This window comes from Saccopteryx bilineata, chromosome 4, assembly GCF_036850765.1.
Source record: "Saccopteryx bilineata isolate mSacBil1 chromosome 4, mSacBil1_pri_phased_curated, whole genome shotgun sequence".
NCBI lineage: Eukaryota > Metazoa > Chordata > Mammalia > Chiroptera > Emballonuridae > Saccopteryx > Saccopteryx bilineata.
In genome coordinates, this window is record NC_089493.1 from 72,318,526 (window position 1) to 72,340,324 (window position 21,799).

Consider the following 21,799-nt stretch of genomic DNA (forward strand, 5'->3'; position numbering starts at 1 on the left):
TCACAGGACAGCCATATAGCGTTAGTCCTTTTCTACTGTTATTTTTTCTATCATCCCCCAACAACATAATGTTTCCATTCCAAACATACCTCTGCAGGGGATTATATCATTATTTGCCTTTGCTCTAGTCAAAAGTATTTTATGGGAGCTTCTTGTCATTTGTCCTGATCTATGCTACTATTTGTCAGAACATCACTTCTGAAATTGCCTGCTTCTCTAAGATGCCAGAAAAAAAATATCACGTTAAATAAAAGTTAAGCCATTATAAATCCTACAGGGGTTTCAAAACAGGGCACACTTGGGTTTTTATTTTTCTCTAAGAATAATGCCCTTTCTACTACTCAAAGTGAATGCATTTGTAGATAAGTATATTGTCATAATATGTCCCCAAAGGCCCTGGCACATTAGAAAAGTCACAAAAATGTGTTTGTTTCCTACATACTTGTGCAGTGTGTGAGAAGGCTGACCTTGTATTCGGTTCAGCGGTCACACCTGAGTGGAAAGTGGGTTAACATCTTTCCTGGGTGAAAAGGGGTATTAGAATCAGGGACCCTGGAGTCTAGCCCTACAACTGCCATAGTTTAGCTGTTCCCATGACATCTGCACATCTTAGCCTCCCCTTGTCTTAGGTAGTTTGTCTGTAATCTTACAGTGTCTGACCTCACCTTAGTTCCATTGACAACTTCGTTTCTGCAGTTTCTCAGTGTTGTTTCCATCCATCTTCCCTCTGCCCTTTCCAGTCCTCATTACCTGGCTGTTTGGCAATGCCTTCTTTAACCTTGTTGTCACAGACATTTAGTTTAATAGCCATCTTCCCAAAGCTCAGCTCTGGTGGTCTTACTCTTTGCTCCAAATTATTTCATGGCTAGCCATTGCTTCCAGGGTGTTTAAGAGCCTTCAGAGTGGACTTACAACCTCCCATTTCAGAGTAGTTACTAGCAATTTCCTACCCATCTGTAATTTCCTACCCATTTTTATACTCTATCTGACCTTCACTTTGGCCATTTTCTGAATGTGCCTTGTGCCTTCTTTATATTTTCAAGGCATATCACATACAGCACAGATTTCTATATGGTGGTAACTTTCTAGGATAATAACCTTTCTGAGGACAGTTGCTAATATTTATGGACCAAATATTCTTTCCATGGACTGTGTAAGATATTTTACCTCCATCATCCCCAGATTTTCTAATAATGTTAGGTGAACAGTATTCTCTTTATTTTTTAGATGGGAAGTCAGAGACTCAGAAGTAGTTAAATGATGTCCTCAAGGCAACACAATAAGCATGTGACAGCTCAAGTCTTAGTTGTTTCATCTATATCATCTAGAAAAACACTAATTTAAATGGTCAATAATATTGTCACAACTATGCATGGTGCTAGATGGGTACTACTAGATTTATCAAGAGACACTTCGTAAATTATATAAATGTCTAACCACTCTGCTGTACACCTGAAACTAATATAAAATAATATTTAATGTCAATAGTAACTGAAAAACAAAAATAAATGGAAAAACACTAAATGGAATGAGTTATGATGCCAACACCCAGCACATGTAGCTAGGCAAATAGAAACATGAATGAATGGTGTTAATTTCATACGGTAAAGCCCCTCTCTTTAGATAACCACCATCAGGTGGCAGTAGTTTGCCACAGCCCTAAATTCTGGTCTCAAGATTCCCAAACCCCAGTAGGAGAGCAGGAAGGGACTCTGGAGATTCTCTGATGTAATCTCCTTATTTTATAAGGAAATTGAGAATTTGTAAGAATATTTAAATTATTCAGATCTTTTAGTTAGTCAAAGAGCAAAAACTTAAACTTGAGTCTAACACTTCCAAAGATAGTGTTTTTCTATTCTACTAAGTGGTATATTTTTTCTTCAAAACTTATATAGTTATAATTTCCCACATATTTTCAATATTAAAAATACTTTTTAAATGGTAAATGTGATCAAAATTAAACAAAAAATTTTATAAAATTTTAAGCATTTTAAACCAAGTACTATAGTTTTCATGTTAAAATACAGATAATGCAAAGAGGAAAAAATTACCAGCATTTCCAACAGCCAGAGATAATTATATATTTTGGTATAGTCTCTCAGAGGTTTCTTTATTCATTTGTAAAGCACACTTTTATTTATTTATTTATTTTTATTTTTTTTACAGAGAGTAAGACAGAGAGAGGGATAGATAGGAACAGACAGACAGGAACGGAGAGAGATGAGAAGCATCAATCATTAGTTTTTCGTTGCACATTGTGACACCTTAGTTGTTCATTGATTGCTTTCTCATATGTGCCTTGACCGTGGGCCTTCAGCAGACCGAGTAACCTACTGCTGGAGCCAGCGACCTTGGGTTCAAGCTGGTGGGCTTTTTGCTCAAACCAGATGAGCCCGTGCTCAAGCTGGTGATCTCGGGGTCTCGAACCTGGGTCCTCTGCATTCCAGTCCGACACTCTATCCACTGCGCCACTGCCTGGTCAGGCTATAAAGCATACTTTTAAAAATTAGACAATTTTATTTTAAAATTTTAGAATTAGACAATTTTTTTCACTCATCTAAAAAAATTAGATACATACCAAGACACAATTTAATAACTTGTTAATCAAATTAATCGTAAATTTTCTCTATCTTCTTACTTTCATAAATAGATATTTTCTTTAGAACACCTGAATCTTAAAATTCTCCCAACTTAATCATGTGTATTTGCTAATAAGGGGAGGCTATTTAAAAAAAGGGGTGGGGGAGTAGAGAGATGAGAAGGATCAAGTCATAGTTGTTTTACTTTAGTTGTTCATTGATTGCTTCTCATACATGCCTTGAATGGGGGATTCAACCTAGACAGTGAGCCCTAGCTCAAGCCAGCGACCTTTGGGCTCAAGCCAGAGACTATGGGGTCATGTCAATGATCTTGTGCTTAAGCCAGCAGCCCCGTGCTCATCAAGCCTAGGAGCCCTCGCTCAAGCCAGTGACCTCAGGGTTTTCAACTGGGGACCTCAGCACTTTAGGTTGATGCTCTATCCACTGTGCTACCACAGGATAGGCAAGACCTTTTTTTTTTTGCATTTTTCCGAAGCTGGAAACGGGGAGGCAGTCAGACAGATTCCTGCATGCACCCGACCAGGATCCACCTGGCATGCCCACCAGGGGGCGATGTTCTGCCTCTCTGGGGCGTTGCTCTGTTGCATCCAGAGCCATTCTAGTGCCTGAAGCAGAGGCCACAGAGCCATCCTCAGCACCCGGGCCATCTTTTGCTCCAATGGAGCCTCGGCTGCGGGAGGGGAAGAGAGAGACAGAGAGGAAGGAGAGGGGGAGGGGTGGAGAAGCAGATGGGCGCTTCTCCTGTGTGCCCTGGCCGGGAATCGAACCCGGGACCCCTGCACACCAGGCCGATGCTCTACCACTGAGCCAACCGGCCAGGGCGGCAAGACCATTTTTAATTTACTTTTTTCTTCTCCATATACTTTTTGAGAACGTTTTCTCAGCAAAAATTTCAATTTCACTTATACATATTTTTCTCATTCTTTACAGTAAGAAAAAGAGCAATGTCACAATACTATGTACTTAATTCATCTCCAAATGGAAATGTCTTTTCAGCAAAGGCATTTTATTTTCACTTTTGAGAAGTTACTCCTTTCTACTTCACATCTCTACTTAGGATGATGATATAATAGTACTGGGCATTTCTCAGCTGAAAGGATTAGGTCATTTACATAAAATAGTTTATTTTCACTAACCTGCCTAAGATAAAATGGCTTTAAATACCTAATCAAAGGTCACTCACATGATCGTTGTTAGAATGATTACACACCACTTAGCATGGGTTTTGTCAAGCTTTCTCTATATACAGGGAAGCTTTCCGAATCTATAAATATTGTTATTACTATTATTAAATTTTGGCCCACAGAATTTCTCTCCCCTGTCTCTGCAGTTCTTGACAGTCTATCACCACTCCCTTGTGGATATGCAGTAGAGATGAGCAGGAGGAACAGGAAGTTGGGGGGAAGGCAGAGGTAAGTATGAACTATTAGTACTCTCCTATCAGGGACCATTGCTGGAGTTAAAGATGCAGAGGAAAAGAAGGGCAAGACCAAGGTCCTAGGGTGATTTGGGGACAGTCAATGAGGATTGGGGTAGGAGCCCGGCTGAGAAGGTTCTATATGACAACTCGGACTCAATACGTAATTATGTCAATATTTCTGACACCCATTCATCCCAAACTCTTGAATATTCCCTTCATAAAATGCCAGGTGCCTTCCACCATTCTTGCATTGATGACATGAAAAATGAATTTGAGGAAATAATTATTTGATACCTCCTGCCAGGTGGGATGAAGATGCTCATATGGCAGGAAATTCTGTGAAGAGGTCGCCCACCATCCATTTACAACAACTGTTTAAGTACTAGTCGGTGGCTTCCTCTGCAGAGAGCCACCAAGGTTAATAACTGATGGAACATCAGGTTTGTAGGAGTCAACCTGTTTACTCCTCTTCTGATGTCTACAGTACCAAGGACAGGAGTGGACAAATGGGCATCATTAGTGAGGCAGACCTGTCAAGGATGAGGAAAACTGCCTGGTTTCTGCCTGGGAAGTTAATAAACGGCTAAAGCCAGTTCTTCCCCACTGTGTCTTTTCTTCTCTGTGAGTGTCCTTTACCACTCCTGTAAAACATTTCACTTCTGGTCATCAGATGTGTAGAGGCTTTCCCCTACACATCAAGCAATTCTCTGTGACACCAGCTGGGTGTCCTACAGTTGAATTCACTTCTGACACTGTCTACCTGAAGATGGTGTCAGATCCCACAGCCTAAGGGCTCAGCCCCACAAGAATGCTCCCTCTACCCCCCACCCCACCCCACACTTCAGAAGCCAGTTGTGAAGCCCAGGTTATCACCAATGCTTCTGGTCAATCAACTCTAGATTAGAGGTTCCAAAGACCCACCCTGTTTAGGTTTGACTAATGTCCTAAAGCAACTCACACATCTCAGATAAACACTTCTGTCAGTTTACTAAAGCAGTGGTCCCCAACCCCCGGGCCACGGACCAGTACCAGTCTGTGGGCCATTTGGTACCTGCCCACAGAGAAAGAATAAATAACTTACATTATTTCCGTTTTATTTATATTTAAGTCTGAACTATGTTTTATTTTTAAAAAATGACCAGATTCCCTCTGTTGCATCCGTCTAAGACTCACTCTTGATGCTTGTCTCGTCTTGTAAGTTTGACAATTATATTTAAAAATACTACAGTTTTTATGCCGGTTGCATAATTTTACTCTGTGCATTTATCCATCCCACCCTAAAGGCCGGTCTGTGAAAATAATTTGACATTAAACCGGTCCGTGGCCCAAAAAAGGTTGGGGAGCACTGTACTAAAGGATCTGATCCAGGACACAGATGAGAATCAGGATGGAAGAGAAACGCAGAGCAAGGTCCCTGGGAAGGGGAAGGGGCTTCCATCCCTGTCTGGGCACACCCCTCTCCCAGCACCTCTACATGTTCACCAACTTGGGAGCTTTGAACCCCACAACTTCTTTAAAAAGTCTTGGGATTTTATAGAAGCTTCAGCGCATAGGCATGATTGATCATTAGCTTCATTTTTAGGCCTTCTCCCTTCTTAAGAGAATGGAGGGTAAGGCTAAAAATTTTAGCTTGATTCATGGTCTTTCTGGTGACTAGTCCTCAACACGGAGCCATCAGGGAGCCCACCCAGTCACCTCGTTAGGACCACAGACACTTCTCTCACCTGGGAAGCTACAAGGGGACCAGAGCTCTGTTGTCAGGAACAGAGGTAAAAGACCAGTATTAGAACAAGGCTTCTAGTGCTCTTATCACTTAGGAAATTACCAAGGTTTTAGGAGCTGGTTTGGCAGAGATCAATACATATTTTCTGTTACCTCACAGATAACATCTGTAGTTTATATCTGATTCTAGTTCTAGTCCCTCAGGTCTGACAAGAGTTAAGACCCCTTATCTTTTTTTTTTTTTTTTGTATTTTTCTGAAGCTGGAAACGGGGAGAGACAGACTCCCGCATGCGCCCGACCGGGATCCACCCGGCACGCCCACCAGGGGCAACGCTCTGCCCACCAGGGGGCGATACTCTGCCCCTCCGGGGCGTCGCTCTGCCGCGACCAGAGCCACTCTAGCGCCTGGGGCAGAGGCCAAGGAGCCATCCCCAGCGCCCGGGCCATCTTTGCTCCAATGGAGCCTTGGCTGCAGGAGGGGAAGAGAGAGACAGAGAGGAAGGAAGGGGCGGGGGTGGAGAAGCAAATGGGCGCTTCTCCTGTGTGCCCGGCCAGGAATCGAACCCGGGTCCCCCGCACGCCAGGCCGACGCTCTACCGCTGAGCCAACCGGCCAGGGCCAAGACCCCTTATCTTTAAGAGCTAAAAACATCTTTCATATCCCAGGAACCTTTCCCTAACCCCTCCCCCCAGTCCCCACCCCTCAATGGACATACTTTTAATAGGTCTCCAACTTTCAGAGCAGCTGCAGATGTGAGCATCTCCTGTAAGTATCGTGCCCAGATGGAAAAATATCCCAGGTATGAACCAGATAGACTTTCATTAACCATCTCTTCCATTCTATATTCTACCACTCGAAATACTGAAGTACTGCAAAAAACAGGCTTTGAAACCATAGGACCTAAATCTTAATAGTGGGTCATATTAACTGGAATGTTAAGCAAGTTACTAAATACCTGAGCCTATTTTTTTTTCATCTATAAAGTGTTTTATCTTCTCTCCCATTAGTATGCTATAAAGAAACAAGCAGTTGGTCAAAGTGCTTAACATAGTGGACTTAACAGTAAGTGGTAACATTAACAGTGTGAGACCTTATCTTTTGGTAGTCACGCTGTTTGTTCTTATTCAACTGTTACTATGTATGGCTAGGGTTCAGAGAACAGTACTCTGGCTCATTTAGAAGAAAAAATTAAAATTTCACTTTATTTTTAAGGCTTCACTCATTTTTTAGAGGGGAGAAAGAGAACAGCGGAGGAGCAGGAAGCAACAACTCCCATATGTGCCTTGACCAGGAAAGCCCAGGATTTCAAACCGGTGACCTCAATGTTTTAGGTTGATGCTTTATCCACTGCACCACCACAGGTCAGGCCAAGATTTAAAATGTTATTGAACTGCAAAAATCATTTATACCACAATCCAGCACACACAAATACGTAATTCATAAAGCTTCACAATATTTACCCATGTGACATGTCCTGTCTCCTATTCAACCTTTTTTTCAAGGTGAGTCAGACTTTTATTTTAAATCACCTGAAATTTAAATCCTTCCAAATTACTAATCTGTTAAAACTCTTGAGTAATTAGTCTCTCTTGGATACCACCATTTAGAAAGCTAACTAAGGTGATTTATTATAAGGGATTCTTTATAAATTTTTATTAATTTTAATGGGGTGACACCATTAAATCAGGGTACATATATTCAAAGAAAATATGTCCAGGTTATCCTGTCATTCAATTCTGTTGCATACCCATCACCCAGTCAGATTGTCCTGTTACCTTCTATCTAGTTTTCTTTGTGCTCCTCCACCCCTCCACCCCACCCCTTGCCCCCCATAACCACCACACTCTTGTCCATGTCTCTTAGTCTCATTTTTATGTCCCACCAATGTGTGGAATCATGCAGTTCTTGTTTTTTTCTGATTTACTTATTTCACTCCGTATAATGTTATCAAGATCCCACCATTTTCTCCTGTTCAACTTTTTAAGGTGCTAGTTAGGACCCACTGTGTTCCTTTCACAGCTCACTAGTGACTGGTGACCTGCAGATGGAAACTACATCGCAGAGCACTAACTGGCCTAGAGAATCACTGGAAGGGCAGAGAGAACAAACTCGCCTTTGCTTCCAGGACCTAGGCGGCCAACGGAGCTGCCGGCTCTGGAAGCACTCTGCTGCTCAATCCACACGCACAGTAGTGCACTCTGGGTCCCACTAGTGCACCTGCTGACAAAGCCTAAGTGACACCCAAAGCCCAAAGCCCAGGGGTCTGGGGAATGCAGTGGAGGAAAGCACACCCAGGTTGCAGTAGATGTTAAACTAATCTACAGAAACAGCCCCTATCTGCAGTGAAATTCTGCTCAAACATATTGAAACAGAAGTACATGGGTTGGACAAACCCAGTGGACTAAGCTTACGTCATTACATCACTTTTATTCCGACTAAATTGCATATTTTCTTGGATACAGCCTATTGTTACTTCACTGAGTGAAATCCCTACAACTATAACTCATAGTTTACTTGAGGAAACTCACAGGAACAAACCAACTGGAAATTCCCAAATTATATTTCCTTTCACAAACATACTTGACCCAGTCAGCCTGGGCTGTACCAAAAGGATGATTTAAAAAAACCTAAAAAAAGGCCCTGGCCGGTTGGCTCAGTGGTAGAGCATCGGCCTGGTGCGCAGGAGTCCCGGGTTTGATTCCCGGCCAGGGCACATAGGAGAAGCACCCATCTGCTTCTCCACCCCTCCCCCTCTCCTTCCTCTTTGTCTCTCTCTTCCCCTCCTGCAGCCAAGGCTCCATTGGAGCAGAGATGGCCCGGGCGCTGGGGATGGCTCCTTGGCCTCTGCCTCAGGCGCTAGAGTGGCTCTGGTAGCAACAGAGCAACGCCCCGGAGGGGCAGAGCATCGCCCCCTGGTGGGCAGAGTGTTGCCCCTGGTGGGCAGAGCGTTGCCCCTGGTGGGCGTGCCGGGTGGATCCCGGTCGGGTGCATGCGGGAGTCTGTCTGACTGTCTCTCCCCGTTTCCAGCTTCAGAAAAATACAAAAAAATAATAAAAAATAAAAATTATTAATAAATAAAAAACCCCTAAAAACAAAAGGTAAACTGAGGATTCTCTTCTATCCACCCTCACAAAGAAATCTTAAGATTTAAAAAAATTTTAGACCATATATATATTTTAGATTAATGAAGACAAGAACTTTAACTTTTTATTATCTTTTAGTTAATTTACATAATCTGTGTCTGTGAAAGAATTCAAATTCTTTCTTTGGAGATGATTTATAAAGCAAACTGAAAAATAAGTTGTTGAAAGGTAGCATTTAGTGAATCAACTAATACAGTCTGGGAGGGGAGGGAGGGTCTGTAGAATAAACTTTATTAGGTGACATTACAGATTTATACATCACATGCAGAAAAACACAAAAAAGTAAAGGTCTGTGTGGTCCCAGGGTAACCTTTCCTGATCATCAGAGAACCAGATATTTTTGAAAACTAAAGCTATTGAGCTTTCAGATGTGTAAACACCAAAACACTATACAAAAAACTCTTTTGTTGTTTGTTTTCTCACTTTCTATTCTTGGCATAAGTTTTAATTCTTTCCAGTGGAACCAAAACCTCCTGAACCCCTTTCAGTGTCATCTAAAACCTGCAAAGACAGAGAGGTGGTAAGCCACAGCATTCATTTCAGACCCTCTTTCAGCTCCACCCCGCTGCTCATCAGTACGGCTTTCATTCTCGCTCTACCAGCTTCTTAAAAAGATTACCAAAAATAAATAAATATATTTTTAAAGTGCTCCAACTTAAATGTTGAATAATTTTCAAAAAAGCTAAGGAAATAGAATTTCACAGTATAGTTAAATGATTTATAATCTAAAGTAATGCTACATGATTTCTATAAAAATTATTTTAAAAAATTCTAAAACTCAGATTTTAATTTTGCTTAAAATAGGACTAGTCACATATGCTACTACTGGGCTACAAATAGCATATTAAATCCTCAGAACTTTAATTTTCCTTTACGGAAGATGTTACATTATTCATTCCCTACTCAGTTTTTATGATACTTACTTGAACTTCCTCTATTTCTGGATAAAAAATCCGTTCACAAATGAGCTGTGCAATTCGGTCACCCTTTTTTACTAGAGAGAGAAAAAAACAAAACAAAACAGTTTATTACCGATCTTTTATTAATGCATTCACTACATACTGCCTTACACAGTAAGAATTAGAGTATGTGTTATTAGACATACATACTCAGAAAACTCGCTGCATCTATGTGATTGTATGTATTTAGCATACCTTCAAACTCTTCTTTGCCAAAATTAAACAGTACAACACCAATATTTCCTCTATAATCTTCATCTATGACACCAGCTGGAGAAAAGAAAAATAATATTAGCTTGTCTTATGTTACAAAATACTAAGAGTGTAATTACCTCAAAGTCCTTCTTATGTGGCTGAGATTTTTATACAAATGAGTAAGTGAATCTTGCTCTGCTACTATGTAAAGCCTCAAATCTAAGAAATATTACTAATGTGCAAATAAGAATTTAGAAGATAGTCCTTATTTTCCAAACTGTCACCATTATAAAGGGTGAGCATGGGAGCAGGCACTTAGCACCTCAGACAGCTCACCCTGAAGTCTTTTCTCCGGCTCCACTGTCCACCTGCTGCACACTTCCGAAAGACACTGGGAGAAAATTATGATTTGGGTTTAAAGGCTTCTCCTGGTAACAGCTTCCCACTAATACCGCATTGAAATATGATTGAGTCATAAATAAAAATGTCAAAAAGCCCAAAGATCTGCAGTGGAATAAGTCAATGCTGACACTGCTAAGCAGCAGTCAAGCAAATAGCAGAATATTTCATTTTTATAACAAAAATGAAGCTGAACCACTCAGTTCATAATCTTTCTTTTAATCTGAACCATCATCTTTTCTTAGAGAATGATCTCTCAGAAGACATTAGAATAAACGCTTAATAATGAGCACACTTTTACATAGAATACTGTGTAATTAGCACCTGAGATTATAAACGTAAGGCAGTGACAGAAATATTGGCCAGGGCCCACCTTTGGCCCAGGGAGGCACATTTACAGACTTGTTAGCCAAGAATGTAAAATGTTCCCATAAACACAAGCATAGACAATACAGGTACACCAGACCCCCTCAGTTCCTTTTCCTACCACTGAGACATGACTCACAATTCAATGATTTTTAGTGTATTGAGAGTTGTAGAACCACCACCACAATCAATTTTAGAACATTTTCATCACCCCTAAAGGAACCGCCTACCTACTAGCAGTCACTCTCTAATGCCCCATTTCCTTTATATGTTAATTCTTTCCCCTCAGTTTGTAAAATGCTGAGTTAGAATTCATGTGAACCTAATTAAGTGTAGCTCCATGGAACGTCTTCTTAACATCTACCTCCAAAAACAAACAAACAAAACCCCTCTCATCCCCCCCAAAAAGGAAAATGAAAGTAATCCAGAATTTAGCTCCATGGGTACCAATGCTTTTGGCGGGAATCATTTTTTGAAGGTCAGCTGAAAAAAAGATTTTTTTAGAGTAAGGGTAAGCATTTCCTTTGAATTTTTTCATATAGGGAAAAAAAAAAGTAAAATTACTCAGAAAAACCAATATTTTAGATTTTTTGCAGTGGATTACAGAATTATTTATTTATTTATTTATTTATTTATTTATTTTGTATTTTTCTGAAGCTGGAAACGGGGAGAGACAGTCAGACAGACTCCCGCATGCGCCCCACTGGGATCCACCCGGCACACCTACCCGGGGGCAATGCTCTGCCCCTCCGGGGCGGCGGTCTGCTGCGACCAGAGCCACTCTAGCGCCTGGGGCAGAGGCCAAGGAGCCATCCCCAGCGCCTGGGCCATCTTTGCTCCAATGGAGCCTTGGCTGCAGGAGGGGAAGAGAGAGACAGAGAGGAAGGAGGGGAGGGGGGTGGAGAAGCAAATGGGCGCTTCTCCTGTGTGCCCTGGCCGGGAATCGAACCCGGGTCCCCTGCACACCAGGCCCACGCTCTACCGCTGAGCCAACCGGCCAGGGCCTGGATTACAGAAGTTTAAATGAACCTCCTCTCAACTTTATGAATGAAACTGAATTTTAGTATTTCTTCCCAAAACAGTCTTCCTTTCTACTTGTACAGCAATGACCAATTAATTCAAAGTGTACGGAAGCCCACCCGGTTCTGTTCCCCGCTGCCAGCTAACCATTAAATTAGGCCTTAATATTTACTGAATAAGTTGATAATAAAGATGAGACCAGCTAGCTCTCTTCTATATTTTCTATAAGCATAAAATTTTGGCTGCAGGAACACTGATGAAATTTAACGACCAAACCACCTCAGCAGCACGTGTTATTCCCCGCCAGAACACGTGACCACAGGCAGCCAGGGGCTCTCCATGCCAGGAGGCAAGGGGACAGAACAGTCCTCACTGGTCTGGAATGTGGTAGATAAAGACAACGGGCCTGGATTTGTTTGTATCTCTTACATATTATCACACATTCGGGCTGCTTCCACATTTTTGCTATAATACAGAGCAGCCTGTACATATGTCCTTGAGTACTAGGTGTTTTTTATCCTCATCAAATAGTTTCTAAAAAGCACTTTACTTTCTTGGGTGAAAGAGTGTGTACATTTTAAAATTTAATGGACAATTTGCAAAAAAGGTGCAGCACTTCCAACTTCCATCAACAATATTTAATAAGGCCCATTTCCAAAGTCCCTGCAGTACCAGATGGTAGCAATCTTTTCATTCTAGCCAATGCGATGAGTAAGAAATGGTGTTACTCTGCGTTTCCCCGATGACTAGCAAGGCTGGTCCTGCCTCCTCCGTACGATTGTCATACACTTGCATGTCTTCTTCTATATTTTGTTTATGATCTTTTCCTCTCATTTGTTTGGGTATTTACCTCTTTTCCATATGACTTGCAAGTATTTATTTTTTCAGTTTATGCTCTCTTCTACCACACAAAAACACTCCCCTTTTGTAAAGCCCTTTCCTCTCTAGCTGCAAAGTTGTTCTATCAAACTGCAGGTTGGGTGTTTTGAATTCTATAATGCCAGGTGATCTACCAAGATTTTATGCTTGGCACATAGGGAAATGCCTTCAACTAACTAAAAGAAATAGAAATTGTTTGAAGTCAATTAAAATGAATGGTAGAAAAAAAAAAACCTCAAAATTTTTTTAGCATGAATGCCAACAGTACAAAAAAAAAAATCCAATAGTTCCAAATTCATTGATCACTCAAAGGCAATTTGAACTTTCCAGAGAAACCCACATTGAGGGACATAAGTTACATCAGGGATATTTCTCTTCATGAGAAAGCAGAAAATATTTTGAAGTTATCACTGGAAAAATCATGCATTGGAACTGGCAGAATGATTAGTTGACTTCAGGCAAAGTTTTACTGTGTCAAGACTTTGGCATGTCATTTGTTGGAAACCTTCTTTAGTGAAAACTATCCACACCTACCAGATGTGGAAGAATTCTGAACAGAATCCTGCAGACTCAACTTTTCCCTTTGACCCTTATCTACAGCCTGCGATTCCTAAATCCCTTCTCTGAAAAACTGTGCCAACTCTGATAAACTTGTGCCTAAGAGACATTTTAAAGATATTTTACATCCAAGAACACACCGCAATATGATTTTATAAATACCACACCAACCACCAGGCAAACTAACTTTCCATTTTACACTAATTTTTTTCAGAGGCTTGTTTTAAACAGAGTAAAAATTGGTAACAAAGTTTCCAAATTAAAAAAAAAAAATCTGCCAAGTCCTTAGAGCACAGGAAATATAACTTGCAGGATCTAATGTGTCAGATGCTTTACATATATTATCATTTAATCCTCCAACCCTTCACAGGTGGGCACACTAATTTTCACTGTCAATCAAAACCTATGTTCCTTTCCCAATCCTTGGAAATTTCCTTTAAAATATATAGAATGTTTTTATATCCTTAAGTTACAGTCCTAAGTCATCATACTTGACCTTGTAAAAGTATATCTGAAAATCAAGAATAACTGAGCCCTGGCAATCTCAACCAGAGTGGGCTGTCCATCCCGTTATGTCAAACTCAGCTTCTCTTAGGACCATGCGAGTGAGCCTTTTTATAAAAACTGCCCACTTTTGCAGTGCTGGTCAACCGTGCTTTCACGGTGGGCCAATCGTGGCGCCGTTTGGTTGCTCCACTACTGCCCACCATAAAACATGGAAGCCCACTAGTGGGCGGGAGGGACCAGGTTGACCAGCACTGCAAAAGTGGGCAGTTTTTATAAAAAGGTTCACCATCATGGTTTTAGGAGCTACTCTAGGGGTCCTGTCTTGCCCCACAGCACCATCCAGTGACACCGTGGGGAGCCCAAGGGGCAGGTAGGAGTCGTGCTTACCCCATGCAGTCAGTGCATGTGCCAGTGAGCCAGCTCAGGACAGAGCTTGGTTGGTGGCAGATGGGGCAGGATGATCTACAATTCTACAGCATTTAACTGTGGGGGGAGGAACAAGCGATTGCTGTCATATGGATGGAGATTAATGTGTCAACTTGGGCTCATCTTTGAGCCAGTTTCTCATCTGTCAAAAAGTAGCTTTGTAAAAATGGTGGGAGGCAGAGACTCTAGCATCCCATTTATGTGAGGGCCTAGACATCTAGTCAGTGAAGCACTCACTACTATCCATGGGGACAAAGAAGGGTCAGGACATAAGAACCCTGTCAGTGGGGTCTGGACTGCAATAATGAGGAGACCGAAGCAAGAGAGGCATATCAGGAAGGTGAGAAGTTTGTACAGTAAGGGGCAGTTAGAGACCTTTCAAAGGTGACTAGCAGAGGAGTTAGGGCTCTTCATGCAAGGGGCCTGGTGAGGAAGTAGCTGACTTTGGCAAACATGAGGAAGGCTTTGTTTTAAGAAAAACAGAAGTGCCTGACCAGGCAGTGGCGCAGTGGATAGAGCATCGGACTGGGATGCAGAGGACCCAGGTTCGGGACCCGAGGTCGCCAACTTGAGCGCGGGCTCATCTGGTTTGAGCAAAAGCCCACCAGCTTGAACCCAAGGTCGCTGGTTCCAGCAAGGGGTTACTAAGGCCCGCGGTCAAGGCACATGAGAAAGCAATCAATGAATAACTAAGGTATTACAACGCGCAACGAAAAACTAATGATTGATGCTTCTCATCTCTCTCCATTCCTGTCTGTCTGTCCCTGTCTATCCCTCTCTCTGACTCACTGTCTCTGTAAAAAATAAATAAATAAAATTTTAAAAAAAGAAAAGAAAAACAGAAGTCATGGATGACTTGCTCATCAAGAAATCTGGACAGGAAAGCAATGTTTTCTCTCCTGACTTTAGGGAAAGGTTCTCTTAGTATATTTTGCTAAACATGGGCACCTCTGTTAAACACTTAGTAATGACTTACATAGTCATTATTTAAGCAAAATATAATTGCTTAAATGCCATAAAAGTTTTCCCTTCTCTTGTAACAAACTTTCGTTTATGAATGGAGTCATTTTTGGACTAAATGCTGATTAGCACTAAACCAAGGCAAAAATCCTGTCTTGTTAACCTATTAGTAAAATAACATGCATTTCATAAAATGGTCATTTAAAAATTAGGTATAACCAAACAGCATTTGAAACTATCATAACTGTCTATTATTCAGATAGAAATTTCTAAAAGGCAACACACAACAAAAACCACTTCAAGATAAAAATAAAACTTGTCATCTGATTACTTCCTCTTAAGCAAAGGCAAAGTAAATACTTGGAAATATTTACAGAAAAAAAATATATAATACCTCCCACATCTATGAAGTGTTTAGCAGCCAAGCCAGAACGTGGAGCTGAAAAACAAAAAAGCAACAGGCTATTTTAGAGGAAAGGGCAATTATCAGATATAACTGACACAATTTAAACATGTCATTACTCTTACTTCCTATCACTGATTATCTTCATCTTAACTTCAGCAGATGGTTCTGAATTAAAGGATATATTGATTATACTGTATTACAAAGTAGAAACGAGTAATTGAGAAAACTATGACAAGTTTAATTGGATGCCTACTCTAGCCAGTGCTACACAACTTCAGTCAATTGCAGCTGTGCGGTGGTGTAGCCGTGGAGTTAACTGGAAGGTGAGCAAGTGGAGACAACCCTAGACAGCTCCGTGAAGTCTGGCACAGTGCAAGGGCTGCTGCTGGCAGGGGCATGGAACTGAGGACAAGGACTTTGTTTAAGATGGGAGTTCTGAGCACAATGCACTGTAGCTGGGAAGAAGGCACAGGGGTGAGGGAGAGGCATAAACCTAACCACCCAAGCTCATTCGAGAGCCTGGGACTCCAACTTGTGATACAGGTGCCAAAACACATGTCTCAATGTAACAAATGAACCAGTGGAAAAGGCTTCTTATCAGTCAAGCAAAATGCCAAAAACTAACGTTAAAAACTCTATTTACTATGCTTCTTATTCTTACTATGCTTTTTATTCTTAAAATGAAAAAATAAAAACCTAAATTATACCTTATACCTGCTGATTTGAGTATCAGGCCTACCACTGACTATCCTAACGTCTAGTGCTTTATTCCAGAATAGTTTAAGTCAGGAAACTGTCAGTAAATGCTGCCCCTCTGGCCTTGTATTTCACTCCATCTCCTGACCCTCCCCTCCCAGTACACTACATTTGTGGACGATGCTGCCAAGAACAGATAAAGGGAGAGCTGGTCCGTCCCACTTTTCTTTCACAGGCTGACATAGCAGCAGGTCTCACACTTGGGCTAACAGGATAGTGATAATCTAACTACCTCCCACCCCAGCCCTGGGGGGAAGGAGGGTCACAATTTCATCTGTTCTTTCCGGTTTACTCTGTAGTCAGTCAGAAAGGAATTATGCTCTAGAAAATAAGTTTCAAACTCTCCTTCCAGTGACAACTGAATCACTCCAGAAAAGTCAAACCCGTGAACTTGCACTCCGTTGTCCTAGCTACTCCCTCTGTGAGGTGTTTCCCTCACGGAAAGACATCCCTTACCCTAACACACCCTGAGGGGTGAAACCCAAAGGGGAAAAGGCTGTGGCCTGACAGACTCGGGGACCAACAGGGGTTAGAACTCTGACTCTCATGATTTGATATGCCAAGTGCCTTTACCCTAAACCCGTCTCTGTTTTCTTCCACAAGTACTAGCCATTCTCATTACCATCTTCACAAAGAAATCTCGACTCCATGTGTAACCTGATTTTTGAAGGGGGAGTTGGCAGTAGCACTGGAAAAAGTGTCAGTTAAAAATCACCTATATTTTCAGTTTTTCTCACAGTGAGTTAGTTGTGAGAGCCTCCTGGGCCAATGGGAGCCTTCTAAAAGCTCAGGTAAGGAATGCGGAGAAAGGCAAAGAGAGAAAGGCAAGCGCCCTGTTTCGCTGTGCTGCACCGGTGCCTCTCAGATACTGCCTTTTTTACAAATTGGAGGTAAGACCCTCCACCACCAGGAAACATTACAACTCGCTGAAGGCTTGGATTTTACTTCTTTAGCAATAAAGTATTTCTAAATTATTCACATTTTTAAAGACATAATGCTGCTTCACACTTAATAGGCTCCGATATAGTATAAAAACTACTTTTTATATGACCTAGAAAACCAAAAACAATCATATGACTTCTTTCATTGCCATATTCCCTTCATTGTAGTGGTTGGAAATGGAACCGCCAATATCTCTGAAGTATGCCTATATATATATAATGAAGTTTTCAAATAGCTGCACCTCTTTATTTTAGGACATAGGTTGAGCAATATTTCTCCCCTCATTTATACCCCAGATAAAACTAAAAGGAAGAAACATACCACAAAAGAAGAACAAGACAAATTTTACCCCACTCACCTACTCTTCCGTAGCACCCCGCAGGAAGAGCGATCTGAATGTCCGTTTTCACGAGGGTTTTCTCCATGGGGGGTACCGTGTAATCATAGGCACTAGGAAGACAGTGGAAGGAAATAACTGGTGTTTAGATACAGCAACTCTCTATGAATTTTTCTGGTTAGAGGCGAGAAGATGTAAACGTAGTCTTCCCCTGAACACAATTTGGATGGAAAACTGAGATAGTTATTATTTAGCAGGAGGGTACAGAAAAGGGAGACTTTTAAAAAGGGTATGCTTCACTAACATAGTATTAAAGAGGATGATAAAGAGAGAAACAAGAAAGAAAAGTAACACATATCTAAAACCTTACTATGCCCCAGGCAGTTTTAACTGCTAGTTATTCCGACTCCTGCTATAGTCGGGGGCTAGGGCGCAGGGACGGCGGGGACACAGGGCGGACCTCTGCGTCTCTGGGCCGGGCCGCCTTTCTCCGGGCGCGGGCGGCCGGTGGTCGCCGCTCACTTACCTGTACAGGTCGTAGCCCGCGGCCCGCGCGGACCCCTTGGTGGGGGCGGTGGCGTGCTCCGAAAGCCGGACGAAGCGGAGCCGCAGGCCGCCGTCCTCCGCAGCCCGGAGCCGCTTGCTGGGGGAGACGGCTGGAGTTTCTTCAGAGCACGGCATGGCGGGGCCGGTCGCGGGCGCAGGTGGGCGCAGCCGAACGAGAGGAGAGGATTAGCCTCGCCGCTGGCCAACAGCCAAATTCAAATTTTCCCGCCAACCAGTGCCCCTCCCCGCCAGCTCCCTAAAGCCGCCCACGGAAGCGGAGCACTTCCCGGGCAGCACGCCCGCCGGCTTCCTCCCCAGCCCGCCGGGCTTCCGGCCCCCGCGCGCATTATGAAACCGGGGCCCCGGGCGCCGACATACCGGTGCCGCGACATCTCCGGCTCCGGCTGCGGGCGCTGGACAGCGGCCGGGACGTCCCCGGCAGCGCGGTGACCGACGGGGCGGGGACGGCAGAGGGGGCAGGGCCTGCCCGGCGGAGCCCCGCCGTCTCAGCGACGGACAGTGAGCTGCGCGCGTCCTTAAACGCGGAGCGGAGCAAAAACGGAAGGAAGTGGTAGCCAAGCACGAGGCGAGGGCAGAGGAACGTCATTTGCCCCGAGCTTCGAGCACCGGTCGGCTGTGCCGCTCCAGCAAGCACCCCCCGGGCCTGCAGCCGCGGGACGCGTCGCGGGAAGCGACCTCGGAAGCAGTAACCGCCGCCGTCTGGCGAGGGGCGTGGCCTGGCACTCTGTCCAGGATTTGGCTGCCTCCGTCTCCCTGCTGTTCTCATCTATTTCTCGGGCCCGCTTTTCTGAAACAGTCCGGGAGGTCCATTGCTCAGGCCCTGCCCCCTCTGTGGACTTACCTGGGGCGGCGCCGCCAGTGGCCATTGAACCTCCAGGTACTAATCTCCGGAACCGCAAAACAAGGAAATCACATCACCTTGCCCGTGGCGGCCCACTGCGCGCAGAGATGCGCCCTAGACGCGGGAAGGCAGCGCCTTCGGTCCCTACAACACTGAGTGTTCAGGTGCATTGTTCAGTCTTAAAGTGGAGGGGTAGGGGGCGGCGGCCCGGCCTTAAGGACCACCGCTAGGGCAACTCAGTTGGAATTCTATCACTGTCTCCAGTGACCCCACAGCTGCATAGAGGGACGCCTCCGCGCACTCCCCTCCCCCCTGCCACGTGGCTGTGGTCCCCGCTGGTGTGTGTTACAGAGGGGATGAGTAAATCGTTATATAATAGTAAACTGAGTTTTCTAGGATACAAGTATCTCCAGTTATCGCTGGAACTGACACAAATCTGAATTCCAAATTACAGTGCACTAGGTCAAAATAAATACACTATAGTGGGGGGGGGGGGACAGCTTTAGAAAACTAATAAAAATGGGCATTATTGGGGGTGTTTTCAAATTTCCTTGCTGTGCCTGTCCTAACAGGTCCGACCTTTTCAGGTTCCCAAAAGTTGGATTCCCTCTGGATTAGTTTATGGGTTAAAGTGTTTTCTCTCTCTTTCCAGGACTTTAAATATTTTATTTATGAATCTGCAAACAGATGGGTTGAGACCGTAGTGGTGTCAGCAGTGAGAGGAAGAAAAGCTTCAGCCTATATAGGACTGAGTTTGGGTGTATATCCACAGGGGAAAAATTTGTTACTTGTATGGGTTTAAACAATGAGAAGGGAGGGTGGTGCTAAGTTAGAAATGTTCTGATAAGTGATGGGGGATGACTGTCAGGATAGGGGGGGGTATTGGTGTTAAGCCTAATTTGGAGGGACCCAAAACATGGAAGACAGGAACAAGGTCCATGGATTACACATCAAAGCTTTATTGTCTAGCTTGGCCAAACGGCGGAAACTCCGACAGAAATCTGAAGGAGAGTACACTGGCACTTTGTTCTACTTAGTTTTTATAGTTTTGTAAGTGGGAAGTACAGAAGCAAAAATTGTAATTAGGAGCCTCTTACCACTATTGGTTATAGTCATATATCCTTTAACATGATAGGACCACGTTCAATTTGCAAGCCATACATCCTTTTGGGGAAAACAAAGTTTACAAGCCTACACGATGGTAGAAAGATGTCTCTTTACATATTAAAAGGCATTCCTATATTATCTAGTGTTCATCTGCTATCTCTCTGTCCAGAGTCACACGTGTTAACCGCACGCATTTACATAGGAGAGGTAGTTTCCGTGGGGACAAATGCCCGCAAATGGCCCATTGCTATGAGAAAAGGTTTATTTTGGTTTTTCTCTCCCTGTACCTGGCTAGCCATTCACCCTTTTCCCCGCAGGCGTGGTGGAATGTCTGGGGATCCATGCTTCCCTCCCCTTTGCATTTACAATACAATGCCAAGGGCCATCCTGACTATGCCAGTCACAGTACAGAGACTATTCTCACAATTTCTCTACACACCTTAACCCAAATCAACAAAATGTTTCTCAAGCCTCCCAAAATATTAATATTAATTCTGTGGCTTTTGGTACTTTATAACACCTGCGGGTGAAGTGGCTCAGTGGCTCCTCATTGGCAAGGGGCCTTGGACCTGAACCTAATTCCTATGCCCTGGGGATTCCCCAAATTTATACCTATAGCATGATGACCAACTTTTTTACAATGAAAAGGAGGACAAAAATAAATGGAAGAAAACGATACTGTAAATAAACATTTTATTCATTGCAACAATAATACACCATATGGCCCTGGCCAGTTGGCTCAGTGGTAGAGCGTCAGCCTGGTGTGCAGGAGTCCCAGGTTCGATTCCCGGCCAGGGCACATAGGAGTAGCGCCCATCTGCTTCTCCACCCCTCCCCCTCTCCTTCCTCTCTGTCTCTCTTCCCCTCACAGCCAACGCTCCATTGTAGTAAGGTTGGCCCGCATGCGCTGAGGATGGCTCTGTGGCCTCTGACTCAGGTGCTAGAATGGCTCTGGTTGCAGCAGAGCGATGCCCCAGATGGGCAGAGCATCGCCCCCTGGTGGGCATGCTGGGTGGATCCCGGTTGGGCGCATGCGGGAGTCTGTCTGACTGCCTCCCTGTTTCCAACTTTAGAAAAATTCCAAAAAAAAATAAAATAAAAATTAAGTTTTGAAAACAATAATACACCATTATATAAATGCATAATAAAAAAATTTGTAATATTTTATATTGTAATTATACTTACAAGCCTATTAATTTTTAATAATAATTGTAAGAAAAAAGTACTCATTTAAACACAAATATGTCACATCACAAGCAATGGATCGACTGCATCGATTGAATATGAACATTTATAGATTAATCTTCCAATATCAAAAAGGAGGACACTTTTCAAGGGAGGACGGAACTTACAAAAGAAGGACTGTCCTCCCTAAAGGAGAACGATTGATCATCTTACTTATAGCAACATGTTCTAGGCCATTATCCCCCTCACTTCTGGTGGCGGTCTAGCCCTAGGAGCTTTGGAACCATTTCTAGACCCACAGGACCTTCCAGCTTGGGAATGTATATGCATCCATCCTTGGTTGGAGCTTCATGCGTTTCAAGTTTTGAATCATCTCAGGAAAGCTTCTTCCCTGGCAAATTTAACTGAAGTAGCTGCCCTGTCTTCTCTACACCACCATTTTCTATCACAGTAATTAGTTGTTTTTTCTATTCACACCACTTATTACTATAATCTGTACTTCT

The 21,799-nt window shown here is 43.1% G+C and overlaps 1 protein-coding gene across 7 annotated transcripts in view; it reads right to left on the bottom strand.

The window, feature by feature from the left end:
• The window catches only part of DUT (deoxyuridine triphosphatase), a 35,019-nt gene extending 14,068 nt beyond the window's left edge, over nucleotides 1-20,951 (bottom strand). For 4 of the 7 annotated variants that reach the window (XM_066276486.1, XM_066276484.1, XM_066276487.1 and 1 more), the window contains exons 1-6: nucleotides 18,521-18,998; nucleotides 18,123-18,261; nucleotides 17,618-17,709; nucleotides 15,550-15,594; nucleotides 10,041-10,115; nucleotides 9,810-9,880 (exon numbers count right to left, since the gene is read on the bottom strand). In XM_066276486.1, the coding sequence (XP_066132583.1) occupies nucleotides 9,810-9,880; nucleotides 10,041-10,115; nucleotides 15,550-15,594; nucleotides 17,618-17,709; nucleotides 18,123-18,261; nucleotides 18,521-18,929 (831 nt within the window). In that variant the 5' untranslated portion in view covers nucleotides 18,930-18,998. The other 3 variants (XM_066276483.1, XM_066276489.1, XM_066276488.1) reach the window with 3 other exon arrangements.
• Nucleotides 20,952-21,799: the final 848 nt, after the last annotated feature.